At 35.4% G+C, this 16,865-nt stretch overlaps 1 protein-coding gene across 1 annotated transcript; it reads right to left on the minus strand.

Annotated features, from left to right (window-relative positions):
• Positions 1 to 559: 559 nt before the first annotated feature.
• Positions 560 to 16,622, minus strand: LOC133301650 (transcription elongation factor SPT6 homolog). The gene is made up of 17 exons (XM_061501305.1): positions 16,559 to 16,622; positions 16,394 to 16,459; positions 10,956 to 11,070; positions 10,788 to 10,869; positions 10,608 to 10,683; positions 10,281 to 10,395; positions 9,921 to 10,143; positions 9,636 to 9,830; positions 9,417 to 9,542; positions 8,853 to 9,233; positions 8,651 to 8,761; positions 7,796 to 8,563; positions 6,097 to 6,241; positions 4,809 to 5,980; positions 4,526 to 4,723; positions 3,479 to 3,893; positions 560 to 2,122 (listed from the first exon to the last, which is right to left on the minus strand). The coding sequence occupies exons 1-17, from the start codon at positions 16,620 to 16,622 to the stop codon at positions 837 to 839; spliced, it is 5,538 nt and encodes a 1,845-aa protein (XP_061357289.1). The 3' UTR covers positions 560 to 836.
• Positions 16,623 to 16,865: the final 243 nt, after the last annotated feature.

Here is a 16,865-nt window from a genome sequence, read left to right on the forward strand (position 1 = left end):
AGGAATTCTAATTGGGCCACCAGCAGGTCCCAGCTCCACATACTTACCCTTTTTTATGACTTGTGTTAAATTTCCCAATTCATTATCAGCTACAATCAACTTCAAACATTCTGCCAAGAATTCAAACAATGGTCTGAGTTTTTCCTAATCAGCTCGGTAAAATACGGTGTTGTTGAGTCTGATTTTTGAACACAGATATAGCTCATAAAAGCTCATTCAGAATGAACTTATCTATGAAGTGTATAAGTAGTAATGTATCCGTTCTTGATTAAATTTAATATATCGTAATTTAACCTATGAAAATCAAAAATACATACATCCTTACTTGCATCTTGAAGACAGATCACTTTTTTAAGGTCCAACCAACACGGATAATAAAAACAAATTTCATTCAACAATAAAGAGAAATTACTTTCAGTAGTATTATGAACTTGATAAAAACACAAGTCCATCTCAGCAGCAATGAAAATAGCCTGAACCAAAATCTCATTATAGTAACAACTTCGCTGCTAACCTGATGATTCATTTCAATTCGTGGAACAAACATTCACGTGGAAGATGATTCCCACCAAAGTAAAGGACGCGACCAGCAATTGATAATGTTTTTAATTGAGTTGATGAGAAAGGGGAGAAAGATTGATGTTAAGGGAAATAGTAACAATTTGCATCTAGATGTGGATAATTAACGTACACATTAGACTGCAAATATTAGCCATGTTTGTGAAAGTACAGAGAAGCCAAGTATAAAAGAAGTACCCTATACCCCAAACAAGATACTATTCCTTTCTAGAAAGGAAAAGCACCAATCAGTTGGAATCACTAGTATTAAGGATTTGTTACCAACTTTTACCACCAGTCCCTGCCCATCCACTCCCACCACCAGTGGGAGTTGCTTTCTTCTCATGAGCAACACTCCATCCAGAATTATCATTTCCATCACCTTGTCCCTGTTTAGGTCCCCAACCACCACCATTAGAGGAATCTCTATTTCCACCCCAACCACCAGGTCCTGCCCATCCACTCCCACCACCAGAGGGAGCTGCATTCTTCTCATGAGAAACACGCCATCCAGAATTATCATTTCCATCACCTTGTCCCTGTTTCGGTCCCCAACCACTATCGTTGGAGGCGTCTCTATTTCCACTCCAACGACCACGTCCTTGGCCATCACCTTGGCTTCCTCTCCTTCCTCTTCCCCTTCCTCTTTCTTGTCCCTGTCCCTGTCTCCAACCACCATCACTAGAGGCATCTCTATTTCCACCCCAACCACCAGGTCCTGCCCATCCACTCCCACCACCAGAGGGAGCTGCATTCTTTTCATGAGAAACACTCCATCCAGAATTATCATTTCCATCACCTTGTCCCTGTTTCGGTCCCCAACCACTATCGTTAGAGGCATCTCTATTTCCACTCCAACGACCACGTCCTTGGCCATCACTTTGGCTTCCTCTCCCCCTTCCTCTTTCTAGTCCCTGTCCCTGACTCAAACCACCATCACTCGAGGCATCTCTATTTCCACTCCAACGACCACGTCCTTGGCCATCTCCTCGGCTTCCTCTTCTCCCTCTTCCCCTTCCTCTTCCTTGTCCCTCTCCCTGTGTCCAACCACTATCATTAGAGGCATCTCCATAGCTACCACCTTCATGCCTCCCACCCTCGTTGCTATTTCCACTCCAACGACCACGTCCTTGGCCATCACCGTAGCTTCCTCTCCTTCCTCTTCCCCTTCCTCTTCCTTGTCCCTGTCCCTGTTTCCAACCACTATCATTAGAGACATCTCCATAGCTACCACCTGCATGATCCCAACTCTCGTGGCTATTCTGATAGCTAAAATTACTGGTTCCACCTTCACTGCCGTCAACAGGACCACCCTCACCCCAACGCTTGCCAATGTTATCTTTCCAACCAGAAGAATTCGCATTTGCCCAACCACCACTACCGGAGTTTTCACTTCCACCATTGCCCCATTTACCACTATAGCTGTCCCTGTTCATATCAGGCTCACTTACACCTCCTGGGCCATCACCTTGGCTCCCTCTCCATCCCCTTCCCTCTTCAGATCTAGGACTGAATCCACGACCACGACGGCCACGGCCACGACCATTCCCACGGTCATTATAACCTAAAAGGCATAGATTAAAAGAGTCATATCAAAGTATTAAAAGCATCAATACTGTATTCTCCTAGGATACTGATGTGTACATGGAAACCAAAATCCTATTTCAATCTCAATTGAATAATGTTTCTCCCTTTCTCCTAGCAATATTATATTGTAATGATAACACACCAATATGACAACAATATGATTATATATAAACCAGTGTCCTGGAATACAAAACAAATAATACATGAGGAAAATATTCTTTTCAGAGGCACAGATTGTGAGGTACACATTAAACTTTTTTAAGATTGATCACAATGCAACAATGCTTCGGGAAAAGATAAAAAATCTGTTTAAAATCTCTACAATAAAACTGAGGTCACTGTTTCATGTATATGATTGAAATTTACCATTCTTAAAAAGTGCCATATCATGCCAACAAAGATGGACACAGTTGGCTAAGGATTTAATCCATACCCTACAAGAGCATAGGCTCAAATCCTGTTGGTCGATGTGAGGATTTTGTTGGTAGGTGATATATAATCCCTCTCGAAAATCCTCAAAGAGGTTAAGGGGTCTCCCTGACCTTAGTGGAATACCGGTTTCTAACTCCATTTAAACTTTTTTGTATTAAAAAAAAAAGTGCCATATCAGAAAGATAACCATTCTAGGAGGCTGCAAAATAACCAACTATCGACCAGCAATTTTGATATTCACGTTCAGCATTCATCAAATGTTTGAAAGATAAGCAGATACTAACACATGTAATATACCATTATGTAGAGAGCTTATGTAGGCTAATCAAATATTATTATGAATTTTTTATATTTAACCGCATTCAATATGGCACTATATGCAAGTAATAATCTCATAATGTATTATATACAAGTAAGCAATATAGAATACAATTTAATATTTGATTTATGGCAGCCCATACATCACCGAAACTCATCTAAACAAATATATGAGGGTTAAGGAAAACGAAAAGTGTGAAGAAATTTACTGTGTCTTGATACTAGTTTCTAGGAAAGTTGTGAAAGACAAATTTTATGTTTATTTAGAAGAATCCAAGGTAATTATTGTCTTATAAACAGTTTCATAGTGCTTCAAAAGAAAAATAAAGAGGTTTGCATGTGAGCTAATTGGTTGAAGAAGGATTGAGAATGAACAAAAATATGAAGTGGAAGAGATTATGCAAATGCAAATCAGTGGTGAAACCTTTTAATATCAGTTGAAGGTTGAAATTCATACCTAAAAGACATAAATTTGGCTGTCCCCAAATTTTAAAACTTCTTAGGATATATTTTTTAATAGAAGTGTCAAAATGTAGAATGTTAGATCAAATTAGTAAACAAATTTAAAAAGTTCTGTTTTTACCTATTGATTCCTTGTGCTGATCTGCCTCGTTGCTTCTCCATCCTCCAGACATGGATTCCTTAAATGATGCAACTGTTATGTGGTTTGTCGCTGGTGCAACTTTATCATAGATATGACTCTGAAAATATGCCATCAGTTGCACAACATTGTCGAATATTTGCTTCCTAAACTTGAATCCTTTTGGGTGGATAGCAATAAACTCATGATGTGGATTTGTACTTTTAATGTAAGACAGGATGAAAGTGCCAGGATGATCATACGAAATGCCAAAGCCATATGGTATCCTGTTTGGATATTCTTCCTTCTCAAGTTTTAATAGTTCATCAACTTCAGCTTTTGAGCCCTTCTTAAATTTTTGGAAATTAATTATAGCTTTCAGATGAATTACCACTGGATTGACATAGTGTTCAATAACCTATTTTCGTAACAGAGGAAATTATTAACTGAAGAAAAGGAGTGAATTTCAGAAGCATCGACAAATATGCACAAACACTACATCACCAAGTATAGTTAAATTCTCAAGATAATTTATCCATGGACCAATATAAAATTAACTAAAAAATATTCCGAAGTCCATCATCTTCTGACACCTACCATCCAACATATATTGAATGCAGGGTTTTAAACTGTAGTAAAGTTTCTGCATTTGCGGACTGATGTAGGCTACTTGCGGCCCATTGAGTCCGCAATGATGGCCTGATGCAATTGCGGCAGCCACCTCAACTGAGATGTTGAGGTCGCATCACATGATTTGGTCTATAATTTAAAACTTTTTTTGAATATATCAGCATTTATTTCTTGTCCAAAAATTATTGAATTTGAAATATATGACCCAAATCATAAATACAAAATCCATAATCTTAATCTTCGTATCATGATTTGTTGCTCTACAGGACATAAACAAACACACATACAAAAGAAGAGAAATCTCAAGTGTGTGAAAAGTTGATATGTTTGAACTCAAACAATGAAGCAACATAAACAACATGGAGCAATTGAAGCCTTCTGAAATGTATCTTAAAATCTGAATGAATTAAGAATGCTGACCTTATCTATGTCCTCAAATATTTCATCCCCTACTTTTAATGTCTTTCCAAGTCGAAGCAAATCATGACTCTTTCTACCTTCAACAATGTCTTTGTGAACAAAAATTCCACAAAAAACTTTAAGAGATAAGGTCAAATAACATAAACCCCTTGAACTTGGGTGAAAAATATATTCCCCAACAGCCTTATCTGCAAGGAACTATTCAATAAAGAACAGATGAAAATAAATCTCCATAATATGGAAACTTTAATGAGCTCAAATATTAAGCAATGAATAAATTCACCTCTTTTGCTTGATCTGCAGTTATATTTTGAAAATGAGGGTGAGAAATACTCCTGGGCGTGAAATATTTATTTCGAAGCTCCTTTTTGTCTGTTGCCTCTAGCTGACTCGGTAAAATGATGTTTCCTTCACAGTAATAAGGATCGAAATCATGGAAACTTGGCTCACAATCATTCTTCAAATCATTTACTTTACAAGTCAGATTTACCCGGCATCTTTTCTTATCAATTAGTTTTATTTTGCATGTGAGCACAACACCTTCATGCAATTTATCTGTTAAAGATATATCTTCAGTTTCATCTGAAAAATCATCCTTAAAAAGTACTCCAGTCATTCCGGTGTCAAGCACACAGAATGCCTGTTGGGGCTGCACATGACGAACTATTGCCTGAACTCTTTTTCCTTCAACTAGCACATCCTCAGTTTGTCCAGTTATCATACAGAACTCCTCATCTTGAGTCGGTTCCTTATAAGGCCTCCTAGGATCTTTAAATCCGTGGAGTAGTTCCATCTTTATGTCAAAAAGAGTCACCCTTCTGTATTCGCCCTTTTCTATTTCCATTCTGTCGGCATATTCATTTAAATCAAAGCGCTCTAGCAGTTTGGGATTATTTTGAATGAAGTCAATTGCATTCACTTGGGTAGCATTACCATCTGGATTTTCCAGAATATAATGTTCATGAACAGCTCTAGCTAATTCCTCAGCAAGATTATATGACTCTGGATGAATTCTTGTACGATCAAGAATATTGCCAATAGTGTCAACAAAATTTGGGTCATTGCAAAAAACCTGGAAAAAGCCAACAGCATTGCAGAAAACCTTATTTGTGTTCAGTCCAAAATTAGCAAAGTCCCTCCTATTTCTCACATCTGTACCTCCAAGTAATTTTCTACGCAAAATACCAGCTTTCTTGGGTCCAAGACCAGACACAAACTGCAAAGGAGCTAAAAGCCAGTCACGTCTAATGGCCAAATTTATGTCTATACCTACTTGGTTTGTTGTATCTGTCATGACCCATTCAATTATCTCCAACTTCTCATCACTTGTTAGGAATTTCTCCTGGGGGTTCAACTTCCAAGATACAATCTCTTTTTTGACTCCACACAGTGTTGCAACCATTGCCAGTGGGTTTAAAAGGAAACGTCCAAGAGCCACAGCTCTCCTGACAATGCCTACAAAATTTCAAGATCAGAGGTATTATAGAATTGTCTAAAACACTTTGAAATATTAGGAAATAAAAGAGAGGATATAGAACAGAATTGAACACAAGAAAAAAGAAAACATATACCATCTTGTCTGGGAAGCTGGCTCATGGAAATTTCTGAATCTTCATAAAGACAAGGCAAGCCTTCGTCCCCAAATACAACTGATGGTAGTCCTTTCATCTCTTGACTGACATCTTGAAAATTGTCCTCCGACATCATAGAAATAATCTGATCGACAGTTGAAAGAACTCATTGAATTATGGTGTGTACTCACAAGGTAACAAACGTGTATTAAATAAGATACAATAGCAGTCACTATATATACCAGCAACCCTCAGATAAATGACAAAGAGCATTAGCATCAGTTATCAGCAAAATAGCTGGCTGCTAGAATGATATTAATAAAACTCCAATAGAAAAGAATATTGATAAACTCTGAGGTGTGATAGCAAAATGCAGACACTATGTCGAAATAAAGGAACTGCAAATCATGAAGGCAGTTAAAACTTTAAAGGAAAAAATCAAGTAAAGTAACCAATCTACACATTCATACTATGTATTATCTTTATTACAAAAAAATGTTTTTAAAATTAATCAAGGTAACTGAAGAGAGTGTGTGTATTTCATGACAACAACGGTGTTTTATATGTGTGTATTAAGTGACTACGTTTGTAATATTGTTTTGGGAGTTCTTTGTTGAACTCCTTACACCACTGTATTTCTTTCAAATTTAGTGCACGAACACAGGGATATTAACCCTGTGCCTTGGATGTAGAAAACTTGTTAATCATAAATTTTTTAACCAAGTAAAATTTGTGAGATGATCTTGTTAATATTCTGTGAATTTATGCCCCGGTAATTTTTATAACAAATGATATCAGAGCTTACAAGGCAAAAGAAAAACTTAGATAGCATCCTGCAGCATTTGCCTCTGCAATGCAACCAAAGACATGCAGAAAAGAAAAATCATAGACCTCCATAGAAAATGTACAGCAACGGAAGCATTCTAGTATTGCTATGACTTGATGTTTCATATGGGCTTAACATAAGTACTGTTTTTTCTCTAACTGAGATGCACGAACATCACTGTAGGATACAATAACAGTCTTGCTCTTCCCATCAAATTTAATCAATCATAGAAGGGGTGCGGCTGGGGAGGGGATAAATAATTTATGGGTTTGTTTTTTCTGATGTTACTATAGATAACTTTATCTAATGTTCATCAAAACGACGTCGTTTTGGGACGGAAATCATGGTATTTTTGTAATTTTAATTTATTTCAGGGTTATAATAGTCTTTATCACTCTAATTTTTTAATTTTTCAACCCCAAAACGACGTCGTTTCGATGAACATTAGATAAAGTTATCTAAAGTAACATCGGAAACTTTTTTCCCATAATTTATTAGGTGAATGTAGATAAATAATTTTATATTATGTATTACATTTTTAACACGTCACTCACATATGTATCTATTAGACTTGAATAATGGATAATGCATAGACTCACCTATCTATTTTAAGAAATTTCATAATATTTATTAGAAGATTTTTAGAAGAACGGAGGCAGTAATGATCAAACTATGGATCACTTGGTCACAAGATTCTCAAACGTCAAACCATGTCATGCAACCAACTCTCCCAAAAAGTTAAGTTATTAGTTGAAGGTAAATGAATGATTTTATATGTTATATTATATTTCTAACCTTATAGAAATATACAGTAAATATACAAATAACTTCGGCCCATCAAGTAAGCCAAGTGAAGTTGAAGATTTAGTTTACCTCATTAATGTCCTCCCTCAACCTTATACAGGATGCATTAGCAGCTCCTAGTACAATAACATGAGGTTGATAAATTGTAAGGAACTTGAGGACACGCTGTTGATCATTTTTCCTACGCTGCTGGTCATTAATATTCTGAGATCGTAGTGTAAGTGACCCGGCATGAATCAAATCAACAATTTCTCCTCTGCAATCCAACATGACAAATGTGGTACCTGGCTTTCCATTTCCCCAGCAACAAGCCACGACTCCCCCCTCTTGTTCAGTAGCACTATCATTGTTTGGATATGGTGAAACAGAGACTCTGTTCCACAACTGCATCCCATACTTCATTAGTAACCAGTTTTTCGCCTTAGCTTTTAATGACAACCGTGCTTCCTTCTCCATAGAAGGCAAAAGGAAATTTGAAATAGCGTCCTGCAGGATTGATGTACGCTGCTCATTCCAAATCCTAACAGATGTTCTTTCACTTTTTTTGAGATAAGCATTATTGCAGGTCATTGCCAACTCATTTATGGCATGATCAGGCAACTTTATTGTAGCTTGAAGAAGCTTCTCTTCTTCAGCCTTTTCAATGAAAAGCCACTGGGAATCCTCAAACTTTGAAAGTGGTTTGTTCTGGAGCCACTTAACACTAGCGAATTCATGAAAGGAATCTATTGACATATCGCCTTCCAATGTAGGGCAAGTTGATACAAGAGCCTTATCCATAAATATGCTGCGGACATATTTTCTGAAAGGTATTTCACTGCTTAACATCACTGCAGCCTGGAAAATAAAATCGAAGATTAGTAACCCTAGACTATCAATAGACTTTGGAGTTAGCAAGACCAATTGATAAAATCAACAGAATACCATGTGCCTAGCGCCTTTAAGTACATCTTCTGAAGTTTGAAATGTTTCACACTTGTATATTGAAGCTATCTCCTCCGGAGATACCTCTGGATCTTCTTCTTTGTCCATTCCCTAGAGAAGAGTCTCTCTCGTCAATTGTCACCCAAAAACAAATGCAGTTATGAAAATAATCAGGCACATGTGAATAAAACCCAAAACTTACAACTTTCTCAAGAGTAACTGAAGAACCAAATTTCTCAGGATTTCCAAATTTGCTTGCAAGTAACCATAGTCCAGCCTTACTGCAATTGGAATAGTATGACTTCATCACAGGCCTTTTATAACCACTATCGAAGGACTCCTCCGCTGGTGGAAAATGCAAATTAAACTTCATATCAATATCATCAATCTCTCTCTCTGTTTCAGCCTTCTTGAGCATATTGGTGATGGAGTGAAAAACCTGCTTATGGAAACTGGATTCTTCAACAAGGAAAGACATTTGGCATTCTTCCTCAAAATGTTTGTTATAGTATCTCAAGAGCATGCTCTTCCGCTTCTGAAGAAGCAGCCACTTTGTATCCAATTTCTTGATTATCCAGAGCATCTACACCGAGAATGATGCTATTCCATCATGTTCTTATATATTAATTTCTTTAATTCACTTAGTTTGCTATTTCAACTATCTACCTTTCTTCCTATGTAACACATCATCCTTATAACTGAGGCAGGGGACCTCTCTTGTTTAATCCATATCATCTAACAATAAAAACAGTAAATTTAAAACTACCTTGTGCCATTTCAACTTAGGTTTTGTCTCAACATCGTTCAATAATGTGTTTTCTGATTCTTCATATTTTGGATCTTCCAGAAGACTAATGCATTGTTCCTTCCGATACATCGCAATAAATGGAATCTATAAAGTAAGGGAAAAAAAACATTAAAAACTAAAAAGGAATTTTGATCATTGTATAACCCAAAAAGGTAATTTAAATCACAAAATTCTTACATCATATTTCTCTGTGTGATGCAGTTCCAAGAACCGTACAATATCTTCCCTTTTTACTGTATCAACTTGTGGACAGGATTTGGCCTCATTGAACGTTGGATTTATGTTGGATGCCAGTTGACTTAATATCCAAGAACTTTCTTCTTCTATACTCATTCTGTCGACTGGAGCAGATCCAACAATGTCCTCCATTATCTGTAAAAGTTTGGAGACAAATTAAATTTAAATAACATTATGATTGACAATTGATATATTATTAATCAACAAAAGCTTTAAAAGCATGACCTGAATCCTCTCAGGTATGTCTGTATCATCTAAGGAGTTACCCCCTCCAGCTAAATACATATTTGTAGGGATGAATGATTCATGATTGTTAGGATCATTAGACTCGGGAGACTGAATTTGAACTTCCCTAATATGCTCTTCGAGCAGACCTGCCTTCCCAGAACTATTTTTAGCTTCTTTTGAATATGAAGAGGAATGTTTTGTGCCCATAAACTTTCTTTGCCTATAAGCAAATTTGACGAAAATCATATATTATAGAGGCAATAACTTATCAGTCATAGGTTATGACATCAGAACAGTGAGCCACTACAAATGCTACCAGCACTTAATTCACAAGCATTCATGTTAGTCATAATATACCTGAGAGAATCTCCCTTCCCACAGACAACAACCCTTTCATCCACTATAAAATCTGCCATGTCATCGTCTGCATCGTTATACTCTTCTTCTTCAACAATATCATCAAATAGTAATCCTGGAAACCAAGGGTTTTAGTCAATTAACAAACAATAGCACACCAAGAAACCTGGATGAATGGATCAGGCAGAATTGTTCCATACAACCAGATGATTATCAGATCACACTGATCCAACTAGTAAGCTATCACAGGACACTTAAATAAGCAAACGAAAAATGGAAAGAAAAATGAAGACAACAAAACCTAAAGCTGATACTAACCAGAATCACCTCCGACATCCGAAGATTGCTCCATCAGCTCAGAGTCTACCCCAGCCTTTTTAAGCCTTTTGAATTTTCCATCTCTCTAGAAAAAATCAGAGTGTAGGAATGCATTATAAATAAATAAAACAGTTTCTCTGGTACTTAGAATATCATAGAAGGATTATATTTCAAGAAACAAAACCTAACCAATTTTTCTATAATGATGCTCTTGTTCTCACGGATTAACTCTAGATCATCATCGTCAAGAGCAATGTCTTTCAACGATCTACTGAAAATGGGTAGCAAAGGTATGGAGTGGTGAGTAAGCCATACAGATATATGAAATTGCATTACATGGTAGGGAAGTATAATAACCTTCTCTTTTTCTTCTTTTGCGTTTGTTTTGGATTTTTTTCTTTTTCTTTCTCATCATCTTCTTCATCTTCGACATCATCAACTATAAACCCATCATTCTCAAATTCATCCAAGCCTTCGTCTGCTTCACCCAGTGAGGAAAAAAAATCACGATTTATTCATGCAAAGGGCATCATCCTCTGTACTCTACTATCTGACCAATGTAGACTTACGAAGGACAAAATTGTGGATAAAAAAAAACGAAGGAAAAACTCAACCAAAAATCTAATATCAACAAATTGAAAAACAATTGAACCATAAATTGCAATTTTTATATACATGAATTTAAAATATTAAAAACAGAAAAAAAAATTTACCAGACACTACTTAATTACTCAAATAAAAAAGTAACACGTGACATCTTATAATCACACTAACCTTCAAACTAAAAATAAAAGAAAAATGTTATTTTTATAAAAAAAAAATTATAAATTCAACTATATATTTTTCAGAATAAATTCGGTTAAAAATGCATTCTAAAAAATACATATTGTAAATATAACCTACTCCATAATAAAACATGGGAAATACATTTGTCATGTTATATGACAAATGAATAGTTGTTATGTTAAGAAAAAAACAAGATAAATTCATTGAATAATGTGTTTTCTCATTTTTTTTAATATTATATAATGTGTCTTTTTCTTTTTCTTTTTGGATTACAAAGGGAAATCAAAAAAAACTACAAGATAACAGAATTGGCCACATACAGGCCCCTACAATCCTCTAACACAAGGTCCCTACATCCAACCGGAGGAGAATTAAACCAGTGAGTATTCCAACTATCATCAACCCTGAGTTTAGCTAACCAGTCAGCAACTTAGTTGCCTTCTCTATGAGTATGAACTATATTCACATGCCAATGCACAGCCATCAGCTCTATAATTTTGTTAACAAGAAAGAAGCATGGATGGGATTTTGCACATCCATTCTTAAACAAATCAATAGCCACCAGGGAGTCACCTTCTAGGATGACATTTCTTAGATTCTGGCTCCAAATTCAATCCAAACCATTCAAAAAGCCCCATAACTCAGCCATAAGAACTATTCCCTGTCCTAGTTTTTTGAAGAAACCTTGCATCCAATTCCCATTAGCATCTCTAAGAATTCCACCACAGGCTAAATTAAAGACATTAGCTCTACAAGATCCATCAACATTAATTTTGAGCCACCCTTCTGGAGGAGCCTTCCACACCACCCAAATTTCTTTCAAAGGTTCCAGTATTAAACATGCCCCCTTGAGAACTTCATTAGCAGTAGCAATGTTCAGGATGTTAAGATAAGTTTGCTTGAAGAAATCCTGAGGAGATAGACTGCTCCTATTAAAAATAAAGTGTTTCTGTCTTTCCAAATATACTAACAGATTACACCAAATTTTAGGTGCCAATTAGAGTTGTGGTTTTTAGGGTTGAGGTTAACCATCAACCAATTATCAAAGGACAATCTAAAAAATTGATCACTGCCCGAACTATTCACCCAGTGATTCCAAACTTCTCTGGTCCAACTGCAGGTTCTAAAGATATGGTCCTTACCCTCTATAGGATTATTGCATCTAGGACAATGAGTTATCTGACATATGTCTCCTGAACCTTTCAGCATTAGTGAGAATCTTGTCATTGTATAAGAGCCACAGGAAAACCTTGACCCTTTGAGGACCCTCTCATCTCCATATTAAGTTCCAGTCAACAGAATCATGACTAATGTAAGGAGAGCATAAAACAGAGTAGGCTGAACTTACAGAGAACAGACCAGAAGAAGAATGCTTCCATATAACTTTGTCTCTGTCATCAGAAGCCTTAGGGGGAGGGATATTTGAAATAGAAGAGATAATGTCTTCAGACAAGAACTGGTTCAACAATCTCCAATTCCATTCACCCTCACCTATTATGCTATCAGCCACTCTCCAATTGGAAACCTCTTCAGGAATTGCCATTTGCACAACATCTAAAAGCCTGTTGATACCAGGGATCCAGCTATCCCTCCAAAAATCTATATTCCTACCATCACCTAACAGAATTCTAGCACCAGCTTGGACATGCTCCCAGACCTTCTGGATACCTTTCCAAGTATTGGAAGCATTCAGGGAGGCAGTGAGGTTAGGGATTAGAGTATCTGAAACCTTATACTTGGCTTTCAAGGTTTTCACCCAAAGGTCCTCAGAGTTGCTGATGAGCCCAAATCCTAGCTTCATGAAGAATGCTCTGTTTATTTTCACCTGATCCCTAAGACCCAGACCTCCTTCCTGCTTAGGCTAACAGACCTTGGACCACTTAACCAGATGAGTTTTCTTCTGGTTGTGAGTGGATCCCCATAAGAAACCTCTAGTAATCTTCTCTACTTCTTTACAGACTCCAGAAGGCAAGTAAACAGTTTGCATAGTATAAGCAGGAAGAGCTTCCAACACAGTTTTAGCTAGAGTAATTCGGCCAGCCAATGAAAGAGAATTTTGATTCCAAGAGGATAGTCTTCTATTAACTCTATCCAGAATGTAACCAAAGGATTTCTTGGAAACTCTCCTATAGTGCATTGGAACCCCCAAATATTTACCCAAGTCAGCTGTAATTCCAAACCCCAAGCAGTCACTAATCTCTTTAGCCTTGTTAAAACACACATTCTTAGAGAAATGGACTCTAGTTTTCTCCTTATTCACCTTCTTCCCAAAAGCCTCAGCAAAAACTTTGAGGACTTGGTTAATCACATGAGCTTGGTCTAGGCTAGCCTCAGCACATATGATAATATCATCAGCAAAGAAAAGATGAGATATGGTAGGGGCACCTCTTTTGAGCAACACAGGTTTCCAAGCTTTCACCTCCACAGCTACTTGAATAAGATGGGTCAATCTCTCCATACAAAGAACAAACAAATAAGGGGATATGGGATTCCCTTGTCTTATCCCTCTCTCTGGAATGATCTCTTTAGTAAATTTATCTTTTTCTTAACATAACAACTATTCATTTGTCATGTAACATGACAAATGCATTTTCCATAAAACATATAAAACTTCCTAAAATAATATTCTTAGAGCATATTAAAAATTCTAATACATCATTGCCGCCAGAAGGGAACAGCTCAAAATCTCGTCAACCAAAAAAAAAAAGAAACACTTTGCCGTTTGCATACAGCGCTGTTAAATCATTTTCGTTTCAACAATTAATATTTGAGCTCAGTGTCTCTCTTTACAAAGAATATAAATTGTGTCCTGTTTAATTTTTTATTCTAATTTTTTATTCTACATACTTCCAGTAATATATAATGTTTTTCTCATATTACATAAGATAGTATTATCTTATATAAAGACATAATTAGATAGATCTCACAATTAAAAGAAAAAAAAAGAAATATTGGCTGATGTGAAAAATATTTCTCATAATTATAACATAAAAAATTAATTTTTTTTATTTTACTTTTCATATCAGCTGATATGACTAATTTTTTATTTTATGTACTCCTAAAAATACATAGTTATAATATAAAAAGTTATTTTTTTCCACTTTTCACATTAGCTTATTTGACGTGATTAAGTGCCTGTTTGGATCCTCTCTTTTTTAAGCTAGAAGCTACTTATAAGCATAAGCTAGGCCAAACAGGTTTTAGAAAAAGCTCTTATAATGAAAAGCTCTTTTTTCTATAATGAAGAAAAAAGCTGAAAATTAAAAGCTCCTAGGAGGAGCTTTTTTTTAAGCTCTTGTCTGTTTTTCTTGAATTGTGTGTTTTTTTTTAAATGAAGAGTGATAAAGATAGAGAGAGAGATAATTTTCTTGAAATATGTGCTTTTAAGTAAATTTTAAGCTAAAATTTTCATGTAATTTCCAAACAGCTTTTAGCTTCTTTTTTTAAGCTCTTTTTTTTAGCTTTAGCTTATAAGTAGCTTCTAGCTTAAAAATAAGAGGATCCAAACAGGCTCTAAGTAGAGAAAAAAAATTAATTTTTCATGTTATAACTATAACTATTTATTATGTAAAAAAATTAAAAGGACACAATTTACATCATTCTAAAGCACAAAGTTTTACCTTAATATTTTCCAGTTTTATTTTGTCAAGAAAAATAAAATATTTTTTAAAAATCAATTTAGCAGCTTCCTAAAATTACTTTTACATATATATATATATATATATATATATATATATATATATATATATATATATATCATCCTTACTTTTTATTTTTATATTTAAAATATTATAGACTTTTCAATCACTCACTTAATTTTGCCTACAGCAACAGTGCAGTTTACTGGCAGGCTTGGTTCCAAGGAAATCTGGGGTTGTTTCATTCTCCCAGAAATTCTAATAATTTGAGGCATTAAAGTAGACATCCCTGGCTTTGATTTACTGGTGCTCCTCATTGTTTCAATTTACGAGGATTATCAATTCTTTTTGTCTACGTTTGGAATAACGTACGGTGCGTTACACTTTATGGGATCTATATTTACAACTTTTTTCTGATAGTTTCTTAGAATAAAATCAGATCAATGAAATGATAACAAATGATAATCCGGGATTTGATTTTATCCAATAATAATAAAATTGATTTGAGAAATTGCAACCGAAAAGAGATTCGAAATATAAGCGTCTTTTTCACCTTTTTACCTTTTTGCTTCTTGTTAATTAATTAATAATTATTTTGTCCCTGATTCGAAACTATTTATCAATCTGCCCCTCTTTAATCAACTACCTTGCATTTTTAATCGACTAAATGGCAGACAAAAAATGGCTGTTGGGAGATTTAGTCGACTAAATCTCCATATTTGACAACAACAAAAATAAGTCAGTATGATTTTAATCGATTAAGTAGGGAGATTTAGTCGATTAAATCTCCCAACAACCATTTAGACATTCAAAGTAGTCGATTAAAGAGGGGCAGATTGATAGATAGTTTCGAATCAGGGACAAAATAGTTATTAATTAATTAATGAGGGGCAAAAAAGTGAAAAAGCCAAATATAAGCTATTTAAAAATGGATTTTATTAATCTTCATCAATAAGAGAGAAGATATCTCCTATCACATAATTATAAAATGAGAATAACATTTATCATGTTAAAGGATATAAAAAGATATAAACTTATATCCTTTCAAAGGATAGATATTTTTCCCAAAATAAGAATAAAAAGATTAAAAAAACAAAGGACAAGAATCGATTTCTTATCTGGAAAATAAACCTATCTTCTGTTGCTGATGATTAATTTTTCTCTTTAAAAATATCACAAAAAGAAACTTCAAACAATAATATTTTAACATTGTCAACAATAATATCAAAGAAAGAAAAAGAAAAAAAAAAGGTTTTCGCAACCGATCATGAATATTGCAGCAGTTGTTTATAACATTGCTAGAGAGAGAAAGAGAGGAATAACGAAGAGAGCAGTGAATGAAGCTGATTGAGTTTGAGTTCATGGCGTTACCGTCTTCTTCATCGTCGTCTTCGGCGGTGACAACATCTTTCCTTTTTCCTTTCTTTTGGATTTTCTCTGCACAATGGAAAACAGAAATTACAGAAATCAGAACCGTGAAAAAAAAAAAAACGATTGTAATGAGGTTGACGAGAGTTGTGTAATGTTTCTGTTCACCTTGATCTTCCTCTTCTTTTTCTTCTTCTTCTTCAATGAGAAGATGTTTTCTTCTTGCGCTCATCGTTGTGTGAGAAACGAGAAACCCTATCCTCTGACAAAGAGTTTCAGAAGCTACAATGAAATGCAATGCAATAATAGTAGTGAACTTGAAAACGCTGCTTCTGAAATTGGAGAGAGTGTGTGTGAGTGTGTCACGATCGTTATTCTATTTTCGCTTAACGTACGGGAGCGCCATTCTGATGTATATACGATCTTGCCCTTGGCGTTTCGACTGATTTACGAGTATACCACGAGGGCAATGTTT

Source organism: Gastrolobium bilobum, unplaced genomic scaffold, assembly GCF_033153095.1.
Source record: "Gastrolobium bilobum isolate Gb01-03AN ecotype WA unplaced genomic scaffold, APGP_CSIRO_Gbil_v1 utg35809, whole genome shotgun sequence".
Classification (NCBI taxonomy): domain Eukaryota; kingdom Viridiplantae; phylum Streptophyta; class Magnoliopsida; order Fabales; family Fabaceae; genus Gastrolobium; species Gastrolobium bilobum.

Coding starts and splice junctions, on each gene's coding strand:
- LOC133301650 (XM_061501305.1), bottom strand. CDS start 16,622: ATGAGCGCAAGAAGAAAACATCTTCTCATTGAAGAAGAAGAAGAAAAA. Junction 10,396..10,607: donor GCAATCTTCGGATGTCGGAG/GTGATTCTGGTT, acceptor CTTGGTTTCCAG/GATTACTATTTGATGATATT. Junction 9,831..9,920: donor ACATACCTGAGAGGATTCAG/GTCATGCTTTTA, acceptor AAACTTTTACAG/ATAATGGAGGACATTGTTGG.